Consider the following 21,725-nt stretch of genomic DNA (forward strand, 5'->3'; position numbering starts at 1 on the left):
TTTGCACTAATGCAAAGTCATACCTATTTAAAACAACTTCTGAAATAAGGGTTGCTTGTCTCTCTTTGCCACGTTAACAGCTCCATTCCTTCTAGGAATGCTTTAGGCTGCATTCAGACAGCAGAGCGTATCCTCAAAAAAAATAAATAAATAAATAAATAAAATCCTCCTGGAAAACCCAAGGGGTCTGTCTTTGTTAACTTTTATAAGTAGGTGTAAAGTAGTTTTATAGGCAATATTTATGGACTGGAATTTCAACACCATATCACAAACGTGGAGAGAAGATTAATTAATGAAATGAATAGAATTAGAAGAGAAATTAGTGCATGTTGCTCGGCTTTTGGAAAAAGAGAAAACAGAGAAAAAAAAAAGAAAATAGGTCTCTATAAAGCCTGGCATGATCAGAGTATATGCAAGAAGTAGTTTATTAAACAAAAATTACAATCACAGAATAAACAAAGGTTAACAGAACTAAATGTATAACACAGAAATCTAGACACTAACTTGAAAAATGAAAATAAACAAATGAAAACAAGCCGAACAGTCACTTAAATTTGAGAAACAAACATGGAAAACAGGAATGTGAAACAGCAACAAAGGCCAACAGTGGACAGAAACTCATGGATGTCAATAAGGAGCACCTGTGAGTTCTCTGCAGGCAGGGACCAGAATGGGCAACATGAGGAGAAGAGGCAGGGACTAGAGCTGTGTGCTTCTTGTGACTAGAGTGACACATGGAGAGTGGAGCATGTGTCTTCAAGCTGAAAACCTTTAATCTTGACCAACAGCAGAATAAAACACACTATATGATGAAACTATAGAATACAGTACATTTTGAGCAGAAGATGCTTCAGTCTGAACGCAGCCTTAGACTAAATATTTCAAGCCATATATGGGGACTGCAATCAGCCATGACAATATTACACAGGTTAGATACTGATGTTAGATGATTAGGGAAATGCCCAGCATTTTTACACAGCCGTTCCCTAAATGGGGAAAAAACTAAGGGTCTCAGCCCAAACTGAGTTTGTTTTGTTCTTATAAAAGTAGTTCTCAGAATCATCTTTGTTTGCTTTAAAGGCCAAACTAAGTCATCCCAAATATATTGGAAGGAGCCCCACCTCTCCTCAAGTGTTTTATACCAATTTAATCAATCTATCAATCAATTATTTTTTTTTTTACATAGAGCACTTTTCACAACAAATGTCACAATTAGCTTTACAGGGATCTGGGTCTGAGCCACTTATGAGAAAAACAAGGGTGCCCTTAACATGAAAAATCTCCCTCAGTGCAAGTACCACTACTTTAGACTGGGAACCTATCTTCTTAATGTCACCACTGGAGAGCACAAGAAATAACAAACAGCAGTAAAAATAAATGATAAAATAATAAACAGTAGATTATTAAAAGGCAGAACAAAACTTTTAAAGATGTGGGAGTGAGAATAAACTGGTGTAAAGTCCATTTGGGCTAAAGCAGTCCCTTGCATAGTCATAAAGGATCTAAAAAAATAATAAAAATAATAATGCTTTATACTTATATAGCACTTTTCTAAAACCCAAAGACACTTACAGTCATTAGTACATAGAAAGATAAATAGCAACATGCAACACACAGACAGTACAGGTTCAACAGTTAGGAGAAACCACAATATAGCCTTACAATTTCAGCAGAACATCAGGAATAAGTAGTAGACTAACTTAAACAGAAGGGATACCATAGGCAAGACAGAACAGAGATTAGATCTAAATATGGGAAGAGAGGGAGATTGTTTGACCACACTTGAGAGAGAATTCCAGAGCTCGGGAGCAAGTATGGAAAAAGCCAGATCCATAAAATCAGAGTTTAGATGACGGAACAGTAAAAAGCCCAGGAGTTGAAGATCTTAGAGAGCGAGAAGGTACAAAGGAAGAGAGGAGGTCAGAAGATCAAGTGCTGATAAGAAGGTGTAAGATTGTTTAGAGCCTTATAAGTAAGTAAAAGTATCTTGAAATGGATCTGATATTTAACAGGGAACCAGTGAAGATGCTGGAGGACATGTGTAATGTGGTCATGAATACTAGTGTAGGTAAGAAGGTGAACAGCCGAGTTTTGTACCATCTGGAGCTTATGGACAGAGGAAGAGCTGATGCCAGCCAATAAGGAGTTACAGTGGTCTAGTCGACTTGAAATGAAAGCATGAATGAGGATTTCTGCAGCAGACTGAGATAGAGACCGACGGCTTTTAGCATAGTTACACAAATGAAAGAATGTAGTTTTTACCACTGAGTTTATGTGGGCTGTGAAAGAGAGTAGAATCAAGAAGGAAACTCAGATTTCAGACCATGGTCAAGCCTGAAATTAATACATTATCAATATGAAGAGACAGAGATGGAGTATGATTGAGCATTGATTTAGAGCCAATAAGGATGATCTCAGTCTTATTATCATTTAACATGAGATGATTTTGCTTCATCCAGTTTTTAATCACAAAACAGACAGCTTTCCAAGTGAGTAATGAGTTGGTCATTGACAGAGCTGGTACTGAGGTAGAGCTGGGTGTCATCCACATAACAGTGGCAATGTTAAAGTGATGCATTATATGTCCGAAAGGAATAATGTAGATAACAAAGAGGAGAAGTCCAAGGACCCCTTGTGACATCACGGAGGTGGAGGAGGCATGACCAGAGAGGGTGACAAACTGTTTTATGTCTGTTAGGTAGTATGAGAACCAATCCAGAGCAGTGCCAACAATACCAAATTCCTACAGTGGTAATATGTAAAAATGGCTAAACCATGGCTGAATAATTAACAAAAGCTTCCATAAAGCAGTGAGTTTTCAGCCAAATTTGAAGAGTGAGAAGATTTACCAAAGTCCCAAATAGTAACAAAAATGCTATTCCAAAGTTAATGAGAAAAGGCTGTCCCTTCTGCTTTGTTCTACTTGATGCAAAGAACTAAGAGAAGACAACCATCTTGCGACAGACTGAGCATAGTGACCTTAAGCTCGTGTGCAGCTTCTCCAGAGCATTTCATTTCTCCCTTTACTTTCCTGTGAAAATTTGTAAGTTTATCTATGGGTCAGGGGTTGGACAAGTGTTTCAGTTGTCTTGCACCCACACAAGTGTGAGTATACGCATGACTGGATGCAGAGTTCATCACCCATTTTTCTCACCGAAATCTTACACTCCACAGGCTTCACAACGCATTCACACATTCTGTTTGCCCAACTACTTCTGGCTTTAAAATCGTGACCTTTATCTACACTATAAAATATATAATATCTAAAATATTTTGCAGGTCCAGATTTTATTAAAAATGATTTAAGCCATTAAGGTCATCAAAGAAACCTCTTGCAAGTTTATCACAGCAAACACAACTCAACCTTAAAAACTACAATGCTGAATTTCTTATGGTTAAAGACATTTTCCAAGTTTCACAATATTACAGGAGCAAGGCTGAGGTGAACACAACAGTAAATGTAAAGACCGTTATGTTTGGACAAATCAAATAAAACAAAGTAACACCCCCATCCTCCAAACCTTATCGCTCATCTGTGAAGTATGGTGGTGGGAGTGTAATGGTGTACAGCTCCTCTGTTGCTTCAGGGTGTGAAATACATGCTGTCGCTTAAAAGCCAGTGCAATCCAAGTTGCATCAGAAATTTTTTACAGCAGACTGCTTGTGTGGGATTTAAAAGACAAGTTTGTACAGCACTTGTAACTTTTGGGGGGAAAAATATAAAAAATTAAAAATGGGTCACAATGATAATTCAGACTGCCTGAGCCACGTTCAGATCCATAGCTCAATTCACACATCAGTTTATCACAGAAAATGAAACAATTTATATATTATCTAACATATATAAACATAACCCTTATGTTTAAATTTAAGACAGTTATAAGAATTCAAATTGACGTATAAATTCTGAATTTATGTCAAAATCAAACATGCAAATGAGTGCAAACCAACAGGTTGGAGTGAACAGAGCTTTAGAGTTTGAAAATATTGAGTTGGAACCATGCTGATGATCCCACGATCTGGTTTCATTAGTGACTTGTTAATGTGTACTTGTTAATAAGTCAGTTTCTCTAAGTGTGTGAGTGATTGGGTGTCAATGGGTGCCAGAATAATAACCACAGCATAACAACACCCTTTTAACACAACCTTGAAAAAAATTTAGAGAAGAAAATCAAATGTAAAACTACTGATGAACTTGAAAATTTTATGCAAAACCAAACTGGCAAAAATCACACACTGCAAAGGATTTGTAAACATTCACAAAAAGCGAGAATCTACTTGGGCTCATATATTTTGTGCATCAATAACCCTGACAATGTGAACCACTTGTTCCATAAAGATATGGCACTGTAAAATGTTGTGTTAAATAAATAGTCATGCAAAAATGTTGCTAAACCCAAACTTCCACCATGCTTTTTTAACTATATAACAGCTATAATTGGTAACATGGGAATATATTGTCACACACACGCTGACTCACACTGTGTTCCAGCCACACTCCCCTTGCCGTCCTCATCCTCCTGATCCCCTGGCATGCCTCCTAAGAGAGGATTTACCCAGGAGTCTTATGAAGCGATTATTATTCCACATTAAGTTCAAAGCATGAAGGCTTTATGCTCTTCTAATACAAAGGTTGTTACTTTTTTTCTAGTTTTTAACGGAAAAATATGTCCTATCACATTTCAGCCGCGATTGATTCTGCCTCGGGGGGTCAACGCACTGTTTATTCCAAAGGCTCTTGCAAACAGCTCAGGATGTTTCAAAGAGAAAGACGTCAATGTGCCATCAAAGTCAAGGCCCATTTAAGACTGCTTTTTTCTAAAATAGTACTTTCTGCTTTTTTACTGTCATTTTTCAGGCTAATCTCTTGTCTAATACTTTAGTTTTGTACTGATAAATACACAAAGAAAGTTAGATAGTTTTAGATTTTAAACTTTCAAGAAGGGAACTGATCTTAAATGGGACATGTTATGTAAAATATCTTTGTGGTATTTTTTTAAGAACATGACAGACATGTCCTTAATACCTTTATACATTCTTCATTAAAATATGCTCAATGTGCTCTACCAAAAGATTCAGCATAAAATTAAAGGGTTAGGACCCCCACAGGACTGTATTAACTTGTGGAAAGTGGGTAGAATATGCTCCATTTAAAGCATTGTGGGTATATTTCTTGAAATACCCTTCACATCCTAATAGCAGTCAGTAAATCAAATGCTCTGATAATAACAAAAACTAACAGAAATAACTTTAGCAAATGCAGAACTGTAAAAATGTTCTTAATCTTTACATCCAAACTGAACGACATGTTTGGATGGCCTACCTGCTTATCTACCTTACTTTGTAGTCTGCACATGTACTCATTAGAGCATGAGTTCTTAAGATGGTTCTACACACACATTACTGGAATCTAGGAGGATAGCTGCACAAGAACGCAGAGATAGTTACACTGATATCTATAAAAAGTTTTCACCCCTAAACCAAGAAAGGAGGAGTAAAACAGCTTGTAATGTATGTAGTTGCTATATTTTAACTAGTATGGAGTCTGTAATAAAAATGTGCACCTCCCTCAAAGGTAGTGCCTTGTGGACTCCTCCAATTGTAGTCCGGCAGTGCGCGGTCATGTGTTTTGGGGAGCGGCTTTGAAAGGAGAGCTAGCATTAGGTGGTCGGTTTTTTTCAGTTTTAAATTTTCTAAAACCATCTTAAAACTGCTGGCTTCTAAACATGACCTACTCTAGCTGTAAGTGCTAAAAAAAGTTGATAAACAAGCTTCATTCTTCCTTCAGATCCAGAAGAATCCACAAATCTTTCTGTCCAACATTCCACTGTGTGAAGACATCTCAAAACTATGATTTAAAACGTCCAAAAAACTGTAACTGAAAGCAGGACATAGTTGTGTCAAACAAAGAAGCTGCTGGTGGTCTCTGAATCATAGTCTTGAACCTTATGATTTCTAAGGATTTCTGTGCAGCCTTTTAAACAGAACTGACACTGAAATAAAGATACAAATTAAAGACACTGATTAGTCACTAGACCCTAGATAACTGTGATCAAACTCATGCCTTCCCAAATGACAGGACCAAGACTAAGAGTTAAGCCACTCAGCGGACCCCATACGCATTATCTTTTAAATCAAGTCACTTCCATTAGGTCAGTGAAATACTAATCTTAGTTCGGCATTTTGTACTTTTACAAGTTAGAGATGCATTACTTTTACTCCTGAGTCCCATGACGAGTGAATGGATGTAGGAATCAGGGCTGTATTTGATATGAGGTGAGCCTGGTGCAGACCTGCTCTTCAGGCAACTGCACTTACCCAGGCTAAAATCGTATAATTTACAGCAGACTCCCATGGTCCTTTCCTTCACTCATTGTTCCTTTAGTCTCTTGTTTCCCTTTCTCTCTCTCCCTCTCTCCCACTGCTAATGGAAGAGTTCAGTGTGTTACAGAGGTGATTGTGTCCTTCCAAAGCTCGAGGGACTGCTCTTCAAGTCTCCGCCACATCCGACATAATTACCTCGTCGTCTTCCACCTCATGCAGAGAAATACTCATAGCATTGGAGGTGGAACGGCGGCCAAATGTACTTTCACAGAGGGAGAGGAGGGCTGTACCAGCTAAGAACCTAAAAGGAGTTGCGGAAGAGTTGCATTTTTTTTTTTCTTGTTATGACTATGATTTCAAGGTTCTGTCATCATTTTACACTAGGACTTCAGGTGCCCATGGTTTATTGTCTATTTCCACAAGTTAATTAGTGAACTTGGCTACTTTAAGCTGTGCCCACTGTTGTATAATCTCCACAATAAAACACATAACTGAAATGGGATGTTACTGAAGTTTACCAAATTTAGTACCAGTCATCAGCTGACATTGGTGGCTTTCCCTAGAGAGGACCAACATCTAATGTGTCTGGGATGAGTTTGAGCAGTGTTTGTGATTTATTTCAATACCCTTAGTGAAAAATCTGGTAACTAGCTGCTGAGGTTGTATCAGGTCATCATGAGCAAGGACATCACTAAACTGCTCTGTGTCATTGCAATGCCCTGAGACCCCATTATCTGCTGTTGTAGAGCATTTTAAATCCTTTATAGACTGATGGGTTTGGTTCACATCTTCCGTTAAATGGCTTCTGATTAACAACAAAACCTCAGGAAGCATCAAAGATCCTCAAATGGACATCCTCAGCCTTTAAATACAGCCCAGGGCCTTTTCCGCTCATGTCACTAAAGCAAGGACAAACTTGGGCAATCTAAGTGTATTGATTTCCGTGAGGGTCGCAGGCCCATCCTTCTCTCCCTCTAAATTACTCCACCGTCGGCCGCGCCAGCAGCACTTGGCCCCAGAAACAGGAGTTTGAAGTGTTGTTTTATTGAGTTAGGTAAGATGCTTGAGCTTGAGAACATTACTGTCCACTGGTCCACTGGCCACCTCAACAGGATGTCATTCTGATTGAAGGATGGTAAAGACAGTCTATAGTGTGTATAGACTTTTAGGGAAATGTTCTTACATGATAAAATGTTGCCTGTGCTGATGACTTCTTGTTGTTCTAAGTTCTGCTGCATTTCTTATAGTTACTCAGTACTTTAGTAGATTTTTAAGTTTCTATTATCATACTTATTCAAGTTGATTGTTGGGCAAGTATATTACATGAGCATGATTTTGCCTACTCTACACACTTCTGGTCTTGATTATCCTACTTAAAATGATCATGAGCTTCTACATCCTTTTCTAGATTGCTGATATTCCCTCAGAACAACTACTGGTGGCAGTATTCCCAGGAATTCCTACGGCTGCAGAGCTCTTCCTGCTTCCCAGCAAGAACCAGTCAGACACCAGGAAAAAGAACGAGGAGGACCTGGAGCAGGTTAGTCTTCAGTTCTTTGGGCTTCTAGAAAAATTCTGAAATTTTACAAAACAGCAGTTCATCCACTGTCTGATTTATCAGCTCCCCTGAGCATATATGAGCACTTTGTAGTTCTGCAATTACAGGCAATAGTCCAGTAGTTCTGCTTATTTTATTATCATCCACATTTCATCCAGCTTTTCAGTGGTCAGGACCACCACAGAGCACATTTGATTTAGGTGGTGGATCATCCTCAGGGCTGCAGTAACACTGACGTGGAGTGTGTATTGCATTGGTACAAGTGTATGTATCAGAGCAATACACATACACCGGCAGCAGTTGGGGATTAGTTGCCTTCCTCAAGGGCACTTAAGCTTTGTATGCTCTGGGAGATGAAAATGTTGATTCTTTACTCCTGCCCATGTTTTTTTTTTATTGTTTTATTTTAATGGGACATTTCCAGCAATCTTTCAGTGATAAGGCCATTTTCTCTAAGTTTTATGTCACAGCTACCCACCTCTCCCACCCCACCCCCCAGCTGTTAATATATGATCTATGTACTTAGTTTACCACTCATTTTATATATATATATATATATATATATATATATATATATATATATATATATATAAATATATATATATATATATATATATATATATATATATTTAATAAATATAGATTTCAGAGTACAGAAAATAGTTGCATAAATTTTCTACTGTGTGTGTTTAATAGATTTCCGAAATTCTTGTCAGTGCCCTAAACCAGAATTTGGTGGAGTTTGAGCTGAAACCAGGTTCCAGAGTCATCGTTTACATCACGCAATTAACCTTAGGTAAAGCCATATCTTATATTATCTTAAATCCTGTTAATGCATCATATTACATATCATACTACATTTATTATATAATACATATATATATCACGGTACAGAACTTTTCTACACTGTGTGCACCTGTGTGTGTTTTATTACTGATTTTGTTTATTGAGCTCTGAAATTCAGCTTTTAAGATTCGATAAGTTTAACTACATCCTTGAAGACCCATGTGGTGCTGCCATTTTTGGGATTGTTTGCCACGTCCACAGCTCAAACTGCAGTTTTTTTTTTTAAATCACCATCTGTCAGATATCTTTTCCAGCGCCTAATGGAGTTTCTACTGGGTGTAATTATGTTGATTATTTGGTCCTTGAGACCAGAGAGTCTTGTCAGCACAGGGAATTGCTGTTGCCTTTGTTACTGAACACTACCATTGATTTCAAAAGTGATTTTATAACATAATTGTATAATTACAGCTCTGCAATCAAGACTTGACAGACCTTCAATTTTATGCCCAAAATGAAAGTTCTCCTAAATGGAGTTCAGTTTTAATGTGTTACTTTGATATACAGAGTGGGGAAACAACCCACATAGCTGAGCATAATTAACCCCGTAAAAAAAGTTGTTTTGCTATGCTATTTAAAGGTTAAACAATGACATATTAATTACATAGTAATTACAATGAAATGTTACAAGTTTATGTTTTTGTGTGATTTTAATGAGAATGAAATTAAGTAAAACCTTACCACAGTCATTCTTCTACATCTGATACATCTGGCATTTTTAAGCTCTGACAGCACAATAGAGAGAAGCTGTATCTCTGTATATTCTCAAGCTAAATCAAGGACAAAACAATCAAGTTGCCACGCATCCGTCAGGCCCTATAAAAATGCCCTTCAACAGGGATCCACTGTGCCTTGCAGTGACCACAGCAGCTTCTAGGAAGTGCCTGACCTCTCCACACTTTACGGCAGCATGCGGTTCTGCTGGAGTCTACGGCTGAGTGGCCAGAACCGCTGGACTCCCATCCATTTTCTAGCCTTGAAAGGTCCAAGAAGCCTTCAAGCTGCTCAGGAAAAGGTCAGCAGCATTGCGGGCTGCCTCTCAAATAGCTGGACGACTGGAGAAATTTGCTACTTTGCCATGATGGCCTAGATTCAGGAGCATCTTGCCATAGAACTGGCTCCATCCAGACTGAATTGCAGCATTGGGTTTCTTGTATAGTTGAGTGAAACCTTTTCTAGGAAGCCAAGTACCCTTGCTTTTAAATATATGAACTTTTACACATGTCAATCTTAAGCAAGAAAGGTTCCTGACTGATTCTTGGCAAATCTGTAGTAGAAGGAAATGTACGACTTTAGAATAAAGCTACATTTCTAAAGGTTTATGAATAATGGCTATTAATTATGTGGTTAATACATTAATAGTCATAAATTATCAGTTATATCACATATATAGAAAGGCCAACCATGATCGGTTGTTTGCCAGATAGTGAACCCACATTCATCTACACTGTTAAACCTTAGATCTTACTGGATACTGACCTTACGTTGTTTTGACTATTAGTCAACATTAAGCCTGTTGGCTTCAGCACATGTATGTTAATAATGTTTAACCATTTAATAACAATGTGGTGTGCTCTTTAACATGTGAAATGACTAAATTCATATTCTCAGGTCTTATTCTTTACCTTGATATTTTCTGTAAGTTCTCAGACACTTTCAGTATTAGACAAAAAAAAGTGGTCACTGTCGCACTTCCTACCTCTGTGTTGCAAACGGTTATTAATGAGTGTTTTTAGAGTTTTTACAACCTAATCAAGCTAGCCATTATATCAATTTATAAACCATTAAAAGTGCAGTCTTATTTTAACGTTGTCCATAAAGGAAAATTCGTCATTAACAGGGACATAGTCTACAATGTTTACGCACTTATACTCATTATTATACGCATTATTATAAAATATTTGGGACATACTTTGGTGAACATTCCACAAGGATCAAACAGCACAACAGTGACTCACCCTGTCTAAACAGCCCTGTTCAGAACGACCAGTTCTACACGAGAGCAAGGAGCAGATTCTTCACTTGGTTCTTTTTTTCTCCATTTTCATTCTCTGCATATTTCATCAGTACTCTTATTTCTCGCTATTCCTTTTGAGAGAGTTTCTCCACAGTAAGTCCCTTTTAACTTACAATGTATGATAATAGAGAACTACTGTATATAGTTTTCCATATTCATCTGATCTTCACACAAGCTGGTGCTTCACAAGCTAAGTGAAAAAAAGGAAAAATTGTCAAGTAAATAAAAGTATTGCAGTATATCGACCCATGTTCTCTCTCTCTCAGCTCCATTGGTGGACTCCATCCCCAGGCACAGCAGTTCAGCCATGCTCATGCTCCTCTCTGTGGTCTTCCTGGGTTTAGCAGTCTTCCTCATCTACAAATTCAAGAGGTATGACAGATAAGGCTTTGTTTCAGGCTGCAAAGCCTTTGTTTGGTAGCAGGGAACCACCAGAGAAGTCATCTCAGGATCTTTTGGCAATAGATGTATTTCTGTATTTATGTTGCCTTAGAACAAAATGGGTGTTTTAAGTCATTGGAAATAGAGCTTAGGGGAAAGGCTCTGCGGAGGGAGATTCGGAATTGTGTGGAGCCATGAAACAACAGTCTCTAGAGACCTTATGCAAGACCTATGGAATGAACTAAAATGGTGAATCGAAACCAACCCAACATCAGCACAGCATCAAGGAGGCAATTCTAGAAGAGAAGACACTATTTACTTTAGCATGCAGGATGCTGTCAGCTGGACATATTTAGTTGGTGGACTATTCTCAGTCCAGCAGTGACACTGAAGGCTTTAAAATCTTCAGACACAGCAACTGCTGTGTCTGATCTGCTCACACCAACACAACACACCACCAATATGTCAGTGTCACTGCACTGCTGATAATGACCGACCAGCCCAGTCATACCTGCACTGTGGTGGTCCTGACTATTGAGGAACAGGGTGAAAACAGGGCACACAGTGTATGCACCGCAACATTCTGTAACTGTAGAACTACAAAGTGCCCCTGTGGTCAATGGAGCTAAGAGAATTGAGTGGAGAAACAAGGAGGTGATCATAATGTTAAAGATTATCTGTGTCTTTTTAATCAGCAACTCCTCAGTTTCAACCTTGAATATGTTTTCAATTAAATATCAGAGTTTAAATATCTTGTACATAATAGTATTGTTTTTATTTACATTCTGCACAGTATCCCAGCTTTAAAAAAATAAACAAATAAAAATTGTATACATTATATATCTGTATATTTCCCGCATCCTTTCAGTTAGGTGATTAACGTATAATTTAAAATATTACAGCTATCATTTATACATTATATGTAATAATGAAATGCAATTACTATTTCTAAAATTACAACATATGTATACATTTTCAGTAGGTGCATTCTGAAATAGAAGCATTTTAATTAACAATGAAACCAGTCAGAGTCTCATGGTGTCTATTAAATATTCAGATCTGTGTGAAACTGGTATTTTCTGATCAGTGTAGATGAAGGTGATTAGTATGCCTGCAGTGGAAGCATGTGGGAATATATAAAAATTATATATAAAAAAAATAAATAAACTGGTGAAAATATCATTAAATTGTTTTATATGCAGCGGGAGTATCTCTGCTCGAAAACTGTTAGTAAGTCTTTGAATAATTTATTTGCGCTCAAAATAATTTACATGCCGATGTCTGAGGGAAATGTTGAAGCAATCATCAATAATGGATATGGATTTTTTTTTTTCCCCATTAATTTAAAAGAGGAATCGTATTTATTGAAATGTCACACTTGGCAAAACAAAGCAATTAAATAAGAAAATTAACAGTAATTTTGAGTAAATTGAAGGAGGTAATTTAAGGCATATTTCTACTCATAAATGTAAAAGGGAGGTGGGCCAATAATTTTGTCTCTGTGATATGGGTACTACATTATTTTACAGTTGTTAATATGTGAAAGCTCACCAAAGAGGAACATTTGGGGGAATTAGTGCGGCTGGCTCGGAGAAACAGTTTTGTAATTGCCTTCTGCTTTTCACTCAGAGCCTGGGCCTTATCAAGGGGTGCTGTGAATGTGTTTTTCTCTTCTCTAACAATGAAAGTAACTGTAAAAAGAAGTGAGATAAATGGCCTTATGTCTGAAATTATTGACATATGGAGGAGCTGGTAATAGGTGCTTCTGCTTCATCAAATGTCCTACTAATAGTCAATTATTACAGTTCCGCAATGGAACGTACGTAAGAGCTTCACACTTGGCTTTTCTTTCAGTGAAATGTACAGGGGCATGAATTAATCACGGCTAATGAAATCAAATGAAGCTGGCTTTAATGATCTGCACTTTATAAAAAAAAAAAAATAGAGTTTTTCAATCCATTTAGCAGGTGTTTCTGTAAGTTAAGTGGTTGATTCTGCCCAAAGTGGATAGAGTCTCCTAAATCCAGATACGACATAAGGGTAAATATAAGAGAAGTGTGTGAGATGAAACTTTAAAAGATGACAGTGTGACAGTCTAATTTTGAGATCTGAAACCCAATGTAGTTCAAATCATGGCAGCGTGGTGGCTCTACAGGTGATATTACTGCCATACAGCTCCAGAGTCTTGGGGTCCTGAGTTCAATATTCTCCATGGCTCACTGTCTGAAACTGTCCTCTAATGTGAGTGTAATACCCTGTGATTGACTGAAGACCTGTGCAAGATGTGCGCCTGCCTTTTGCCCAGTGATCCTGGGTAGGCTAAGGAGCCATCATGAGCCCAGTCTGGACGAATGGATGAAGGAATGAATGAATGAATATTGAAGAATTAAACTCAGTCCAGCCTTTTTGCCAAACACTAAAACTGATACTTCAGCAAGGGCTTAGTCTCAGAGAAGCGACATTTCTGATATCAGTACTGATATTGCAATTTAATCTAGGATTACTCTTAACCTTTGTCTAGGAACTGATTAAATGTGGCAATATGACCTTTATTCTTTACTTTTTCAGAAAAATTCCATGGATTAATATATACGCAGAGGTGAACCATGAGAAAGAGCAGGAGATGATTGGCACCGTTGGTCAGAACGATGCCACAACGCCCAAAATCACACTCAGCGAGTTCTCCAGCCCCAAAGAGCTGATGGAGAAGGAATTGGACGTCCGAGTTAAGCGTGAGTACACCGACTCATACAGTGTGAATTTTACTGTTAAAAGGGGACTTCCAAGAATCTAGCCTTTGGATGATGTTTCACTTATTGGTTTTATACAAATGCTAACAAAGCTGTATACACTCAACTCAATCACAAAACTCATTCCACTCAGTTATTTCCACTCATACAAAACCAGGCTCCTGTCTATAACTGTGAGAGGCCTATTTACACAAAGTTAAATGTCACAGTATAATCTCATAAGCGTATTTGCAATCAATAATACAATCTGGTAAATTTCACATAAATAGTTTGTATCATTTAACTAAAATAGCTCATGAAACAGCACATTTATTCAGCTTGTTCTGGCTACTTGTTCTGACATGAAGTATTTCCTCTATGTCAACCCCGGAAAGCAAACTTTCCTTCTTGCATCTTAGCAGTAAGCTGATTGGCTCTGTTCTTTGAAGGGAGGAACTTTCTTTGTAAATAGACACCATATTATGATATAAGCTTTTCCAGTTATTTATAATCACTGTCTTGTCCAGGTTTTAATCATGTCTCCGACTCAGTAATTAAGAGGAGGGTCCAGATATTGCTGGCCGTATAGAATAGATTGTGCCAGGAACCAATAGGCAAGATCTTTGAGATTCCTGGGGATTGCTCAGAGTTTGACTCAATTACATGCTTTGTACTTACATATCTCTATGTTTCTCTATGCTAACAATGAATAACTTGTACTTAATGGTCTATTTAAATGGAAATGGAATAAAATAAAGCCTGGTCTCTGGATTTTTCATAAGACGGTATCCTAATACAACTTGAGTGCTATGGCCCTGAGTTGTAAAACGTTATACTGGAAGAGTCAAGCTAAATTCAATGCCAGATGACCCCTTTTGAAACCCTACAAAACTCAAAGAAACATTGTACTTTAAATGAAAAGAGGAGCTGGGACGTTTTCTAAGAGTCTTTTCTTTTTTATGTGCCAAGCGCTGCAGCAGATGATTTAATTACTGCAGTCTCTCCAGAGATCAAAACACAGTATGAACATATGTCTAAAATGAATAAGACTGGAAACTCAGAGAAATCTGTATCACATGTAAAACAAACACTACCCGTCCTGATGGTTTTGAAGCCTTGCTTCTGCAAGACTTGAACCATGTAATTATGAGGGGTACCTGCAGACGTCCCCAGTGGGCCAGATTCCAAATGTGCCTGAGTCTGTGATCGTGCAATTGGTTAATGACTGCAATTTATTTTTATTATGTCTGATAAACAATAGCTGTATGAGAATACAGATTACACAATTAAAGTTTAACAAGAAGAACAGATCAGATGTTCGACCTTTAGTAGTGGGAGAAAATGACACTATATTTCCCACTTCATTTTACTGTGCCCTGAGCTCACTTATTAAAGAAACAACCTTCAGTGAACATCAAGTGTTTAAGTGTCTGGATTTATGCAAGATGTACCCTGAGTGAAATAAGCTGTCAACATCATGACTTGCAGTGTTCCAAACATAATTTCAAACAGGTGAATGCAGACAGCCAGGGCTCTGTTAGTCATAAACTTAAGGAACCAATTATGTCAGGGAAGGGTTTTCAGTTTACAAGGAAGTGGCAGAGGTGTGGGCAAAGACAGAGGTGAGTACTAAATCTGGACAATTGGTCATGTACAAATTCACTTTTGTTCCATTATTCTTACTCATTACTTACTTAAAAAAAGAGACATATTTGAACACTGTACTCCACCAGAGGGCACTGTAAAATTTAAGTTTTGGATGCATCTCTAAAAGAAACCCTGTTCAAATCAGTTAGAAGTGGAGTTTCACATTCTGGCCTCAACCAGACTCCTCAGAAAGAGAGAGTATTTACTGGGACAGGTCTCTCTCTCTCAGATGGCTTAGTTCTTTCCTTGACCCAGAACATGTTGACAATAATTCTACATAGTTCTTTGAATTATAGAATTGTAGACTGATGGAAGTTAATTATTGTAAAACAGAATGTGCTAAAGGTTACACTAACAGGACAGTTATGTAAACTGCTTTAACTATACAAAGCTAAGGCTCATCAAAGAAGTTCTATTGTGAATAGTGGTTCAAGATATCTCCCTTCTTTGGGTTTATTCTAACCAGGTGGAATCATCAACACCTGTGAAAGCACAAGAGAGATCCCCAACTGTACAAGCGTCTGAAGAGATCATCCAGCCAGAGATGACTTAGAACAAGACAAGCCTGGAAGTGCAATGTAAACGAAGTGTACAGAAGTGTTGCCATTTTTGAAAAGTTCTGTATGTTTCTTTGCTTTCTTTTCTTTTTGTAATTTCAGAAACATTCATTGTTAATAGTTTTCTAAGGACCTCGTTTATACAGATTTGCATGGGTGTCTTGTTTGATAAGATCTGTGCGGAGGATCTAAACACACTTAATGAGACATTTTTAATTATGATGAAAAACGGGCTCGGCGACCAAGGGAAAATGAGGCGCGGACTCCAATTGAGTGGCAAACCAAAACATTGGGCCATTTTGTGAAAAACGTCTCCATGAATATTGTTGGACTGAGCAGCACTGGAATGTGTTGATGGCAAAGTGTCCGTTCCATTCCACTGATGAGACGCACTGCAGCGTTACTTCTTTGGAATGTACAAAGCTACAGATACAATAGGAACACCCCAGCTTTTCTTATATTTCCCATTGCAATGTGTAATGGCACTATTTCTGTTTGAACATCAGTCATATGTTAAGCAGAAAACCATATTCATGAGTTCTGTATTTTACAGTCTGACAAGAGAACAAAAAATAGACACTGTGTTAATACCAGAATTTGTAGTTGTTTAGCACAGGGCTTTGAACCCTGAGCTGTCCTCATTAGTCCTCCACACGTTGAGAGCACTTTCGCCAGTTTGCTTTTTCCCTTTTAAACATTCCAAGGGTCGGCTTATTTGCATATCAATTATAATCTGAGCCACTGCGAGCATGGAGTCAAGCGGAATATGCAAATGAACAGACATCGGTATGAATTTTTGTAAGCTTGGCATCCTCTAGCATTTTGTTAAAGTCTGCAGTCAGATAAATGAATGTTTGCCCGAGACACCTATATGTGATGGCACGAGTGATGCCGTTGTTCAAATACGAGGAGGTCATTTAGTTTGATTTATGAGAAATAGAGTAAATAAAAGATTTTGTGACCATAATGCTCAGCATAACCATATAAGGCTGTAAGAACTGTAGAACACCATAAAGATTAGTCAGTGTAATCTTACTGAGTCTGAAAGTTGGTGCCAAATGAAAACTACCTGGACCAAGATTTAAAGTGGACAAATTGGGTGTAGTGAAGGAACTGTGCAAGCACTTCATGCAAAGGCAATTGTTACCGATGTTTGAGTCAAAGGGACAATCTGGAACCATTTGTATATCTGTGGTCAAGTCTAATTTTCTCCAATCATGGTGTTATTGTAGTTCCTAAGAATCATTTCCAAGTAAATCACTAGAATATTCCCTTCTGATTATGCATTTCACTGGTGGAAGGAAACCACACTGAAGCACAGGGTGTTGTTTTGCTCAGTTTTCGGTGAGTGCAGCAATAAGGCGGGCTGCTAATTTTAATGTTACATTGGTGGAATACCTGTTTCCAGTTTTATTACTATAATAACTGTCTTCAAATCATCTTTACAACAGAGAACATACATTTATCAAGGGTGGAAACGAGTTTTCCAAAACACAGCATATAAACCAACTACAAAAATTGCTAAAGGCTAATTATCTCAGTACTTTATCAGTTTTGGAATACTGCAACTTAATTGTGTCTTGGAGAATCCAAGAAATACTACTTTGATTGTGTTGATTAGCCTATAAATAAGTAGCCAGCTAGTAGTCAGGATTGATTGTCACCGCAGGCATTCCTAATGGTTATGTGATGGATTTACACTGGGTATTTGCTTACACACAGAGAGAGAAAATTGACGTGTAAGGACATCAAAACTTTATTAAACCATGAGTTCTGTCAATTCACCATTCAACACACCCATCTGGGGCCCTCATGAGGTTCAAATGTAAGGACATAAGGATTAACCTCTAGTGTCAGTTTTGGGACCAGGATAGGATAAACGGTGGGCCTGTCTGGCTGTACATCCCACTAAGGGCTCATGTAGAACAGTGCTATGCCACACAATACTGAACACCATGTTTTTGGTCCAGAATGCCCCTTTGACTTCAACCATCTTGAATGGCCTTTCTCCTATCAACCTTGCGGGTGTCTGCATTCAAGTTACCTCATACCTTATATTATTGGGTAGGTCAGTTGCTGTACATAAAGCAGATTAGATTTTTTTTCCATAGTATATGAAGTGAACGCCTTACAAAAACAATGCCTTTTTGTCATATTGCATCTTTTGCCATCAAAACATTTGGCCACTTGAAATTCTGATTTAATTTATACATATTCAGATTAATAGTTATTGTATAAACAATTAAGACAAAAGATTAGCATATTTATATGAACAATTGTAATGAAGTATATTGTTTTTTTTTTGTTTGTTTATTTGTTTGATTTTTTTAAGAGAGGAAAAAATATCAATCTTTATTGTGTCTTGTCTCCCAGGGAAAAGCTTTGGACTGTATCATTGTCTCAGCAGACTCATAGTTCATTTCCTCTGTATATACAGCCGTATGCTGTCATTTTTCACATGCTTTTATTGTAAATACAGTGGCAAGGACAGAACTGTGAAACTTAACGCAGTACCTTTTCAACCGTTAAATGCGAGAATCTGAGACATTTACTTTTACAAAAAAAGAAATATCATAATTTATTTTTATTTGTTTGTTTTGTTTTGGGTTTTTTGTTTTTGTTTGTTTGTTTCCAACAAAGTCCTTAACTTGTGCATGTTATTTCCAAGGACACAATTTACAGTATGTGTTGTAGATAGGCAAGTGCTGTAAATAATTATTTTTTAGCCATCCATTACACAAGGAAGGGAAATTATTGACTAGTTCCTATTTTGGCATTCAGTTTTTCCACTTCATTCCTGTTGGAAATTTGTCCAGCTGCTTGGCCATGGATTACAGGGATACGCCATAGTTTTTAAACCTTATGTTTATCTACATCGTCTGTAGCACAGAATCCAATATTACGGACACTAATTTTAGTAGGATGGTCCTCCCCCTCCCTTGAATCACTCACTGTGATTATAACCTACGAAGGCATCTGTAAGCTCACACAAGACAATTGGCTGTTAGTGCTATGCTCCGAGCAGAGTGAGCTCTATGAACTCTGTAAAATATGACATTGAATGCTTATATTTAAGACCCATACTTTATATTTACACCTGGAGATAAACCCTAGTGCTAGAACTTGTCAGAAGCTCCCTTTGACTGTGTTTTACCTGTGAAGTTGGGAACTATTTGGGAACACATTCTTTTCTGAAGGTAATTGAAGAGGAACATCTCAGCAAATTAATTTCTGAGTAATATTAGAATATGGACATTTAATATTGTTTAAAAATATTAATACTATAAAATAAAGTCACACAGACTTCTAGGGAACTATTATAATAACATACCCATCAACAGGCCAATCCAATCCCTGCCCACAGTTAGTGTAAATTCGTACCAAATGTGTTTTAATAAAACAAATCACTCCCTCTCATGAGCTTGAATCAGAGATTTGTCCAAAGTCCTGTCCAATCTCGCGAGAGTAGCTACAAAACATTCAATTGTGGATGTAGCATGGACATGTTAGTTGGTGCATTGGATTGTCCGGGATAGTAGCATTAGTGGCAGTGCACAAATAAGACTGTGGTTGCCATTACATGTTTCAGAGTAAGCACAGGCTTGTCCTTGCCCACCCAGTACTGGTGGTGTCATGGATTTGAAAACTGGGCATAGAAATATGAAAATTAAATAATAAAAAGATAAAAAAAAATCTATGAAGAATTGATCTCTGCAATTTTTCACAATCCTGTTTTCCATGTTTATATTTTATGAGTATATTACTTCAGCACTTGGCCTTAGCCTCATAAACATGGTGCCAAAAAGCATCCTCTTAGCGTTTAAAAAAATATAGTACCTAGAATCGCATGCCCATGCCAAGGGCCGTTTAGGAACCTAATGGTCCGTGCGCTATATGAGACATAATGGCGGAACTGATCTCAGATCGGTGTACAAGGACGACTAGTGCCAACTCCTGATCTTGGTGATGAAGCGAGTCTCACCTACTGAGAGGAGCTTATCTCTGTTAGATTTATCTGCCCTCTCTTTGGCCAGAGATAGGGAAGCCTAGGAAGCAGTATTTATTGATAAACGGCGATAAGGTGCATGAATCAGCTGTGACGGATGTTGATCCACACGGAGGCTAAATCTAATGCACCAGGGCCTCGGCACAAGCAACTGTTGCAGTGTGACTATTTGGAAATCTGCTGATTCAAGGCACTAGCAAGAGGCCTTGCTGATCTGGGCTTATTTACATTATTCCCTTTCCACCCCTAAACACAATACGGCCTGCTTTCTTTCTCTTTTTTTTTAATGCTGAAAGCACTGCGTAAACAGATTACACAAACCATTCTGTTCAATTACCTCAGAAACTGTCCTGGCGAGGCTGCAAGCCTTTACAGTAAAGACACTTGGTAAAATAATAAAAATAAAAAAAGTATTGGAATTAAAAAGAACCCTTGACAGAAGCTCAGGAGCTGTCTCTACACGCCTGAGAGTGCTAATGCCAGCAGGTGTGCAGTGCGGCAAGCTGAAAGCAGGGTTTTCCCGTTAATCACCTCTCGGCCCACAACTCCTATGTGCTGAAGTCAGCAGCAGTTCCACTACTGCAGGCAGGAACGCAGCGGGAATGCTCCCAGCATCAACACATCTTTACCCACTACCAACCTAGCATGCTAGGTATTCAGCAATCAGCCGGATTAAATCTCACATGGGGCGGTACTGTAATTTTACAGAGAAGATTCCCTGCCAGAACTTAAAGCAACCATAAAGATGGGAAACATGATATTTAAAATAGAGATGACATTACGTTCCATTTGAGAGGCTCCTAATATTGTTTCCTTACTGATAATCAGCAAACCTAGTTAATGTTTTACATTTAAATACTGACATACTCATGTCAGATGTCAATACAATTTTCCTGCCAGGAGTCATCTGTGAACTCTTATTTGATATGACACACATTTTAGAAGAAGTAATGTAGAAGAAATGTAACAATTTACTTAATAATATACTTAAGGAATTTACAAACACTTCATGAATATACATATACATATACAGACTCCTACCCAGTGTGAAATATCAGCCTTAAACCAGTTCATACTGATAACCCTAACCTTGATCACAATCCTGGTCCCTAACCCTAGCTCTATTCATAACCATAACCCTAACCCTGCCCCTAACCTACACCCTAAGCCTGACCTTAATCCTAAGCTCCAAAAGTTTAGAGACAAATTTTCACACAGACAGATTTTCTCCAACACAGTTTACAGCACTGTTTCTGTAATATTTCTTCAGGTATTTAACAGACACTTTGTGTGGGTTTGGTGAAACTGAGCCACTTAGTGTCACTTAAAGTTATTGTAAAATAAACATGAATCATAATGAATCATAACATAGAAATGTCATGGATATCTTGGGTGATCCTTTTAGCTGTATTTTTTGGAGATCTTGTTAAAGGACACACTTGCCACGCATGCCAAACTCAATTTTTAGAATGGCAAACAACACTATTTTATACACTCCACCAATCTCTGAATTCCTCTCTTGTTCAGCTGTTGTCATAACAGTTTGAAGAGGGACTTGGCACTTTTAAAAATATCAATAATTTTTAGATTTCAAAATGATAAGGACTTTAGATTTAAAAATCTTATCCTCAAGAGATCACTAGTCCGAAAACCAGTAATGCCT

At 37.8% G+C, this 21,725-nt stretch overlaps 1 protein-coding gene across 1 annotated transcript in view; it reads left to right on the forward strand.

Moving 5' to 3' along the window:
• Positions 1 to 19,604, forward strand: part of sorcs3a (sortilin related VPS10 domain containing receptor 3a) — a 309,782-nt gene extending 290,178 nt beyond the window's left edge. Inside the window, exons 23-27 of the mRNA XM_066658235.1 lie at positions 7,733 to 7,864; positions 8,579 to 8,678; positions 11,009 to 11,114; positions 13,692 to 13,855; positions 15,966 to 19,604. Of these exons, the coding sequence (XP_066514332.1) occupies positions 7,733 to 7,864; positions 8,579 to 8,678; positions 11,009 to 11,114; positions 13,692 to 13,855; positions 15,966 to 16,024 (561 nt within the window). The 3' untranslated portion in view covers positions 16,025 to 19,604. The remainder of the gene's footprint in view (positions 1 to 7,732; positions 7,865 to 8,578; positions 8,679 to 11,008; positions 11,115 to 13,691; positions 13,856 to 15,965) is intronic.
• The last annotated feature ends 2,121 nt before the right edge of the window (positions 19,605 to 21,725 follow it).

Source organism: Hoplias malabaricus, chromosome 2, assembly GCF_029633855.1.
Source record: "Hoplias malabaricus isolate fHopMal1 chromosome 2, fHopMal1.hap1, whole genome shotgun sequence".
NCBI classification, from domain to species: Eukaryota; Metazoa; Chordata; class Actinopteri; order Characiformes; family Erythrinidae; genus Hoplias; species Hoplias malabaricus.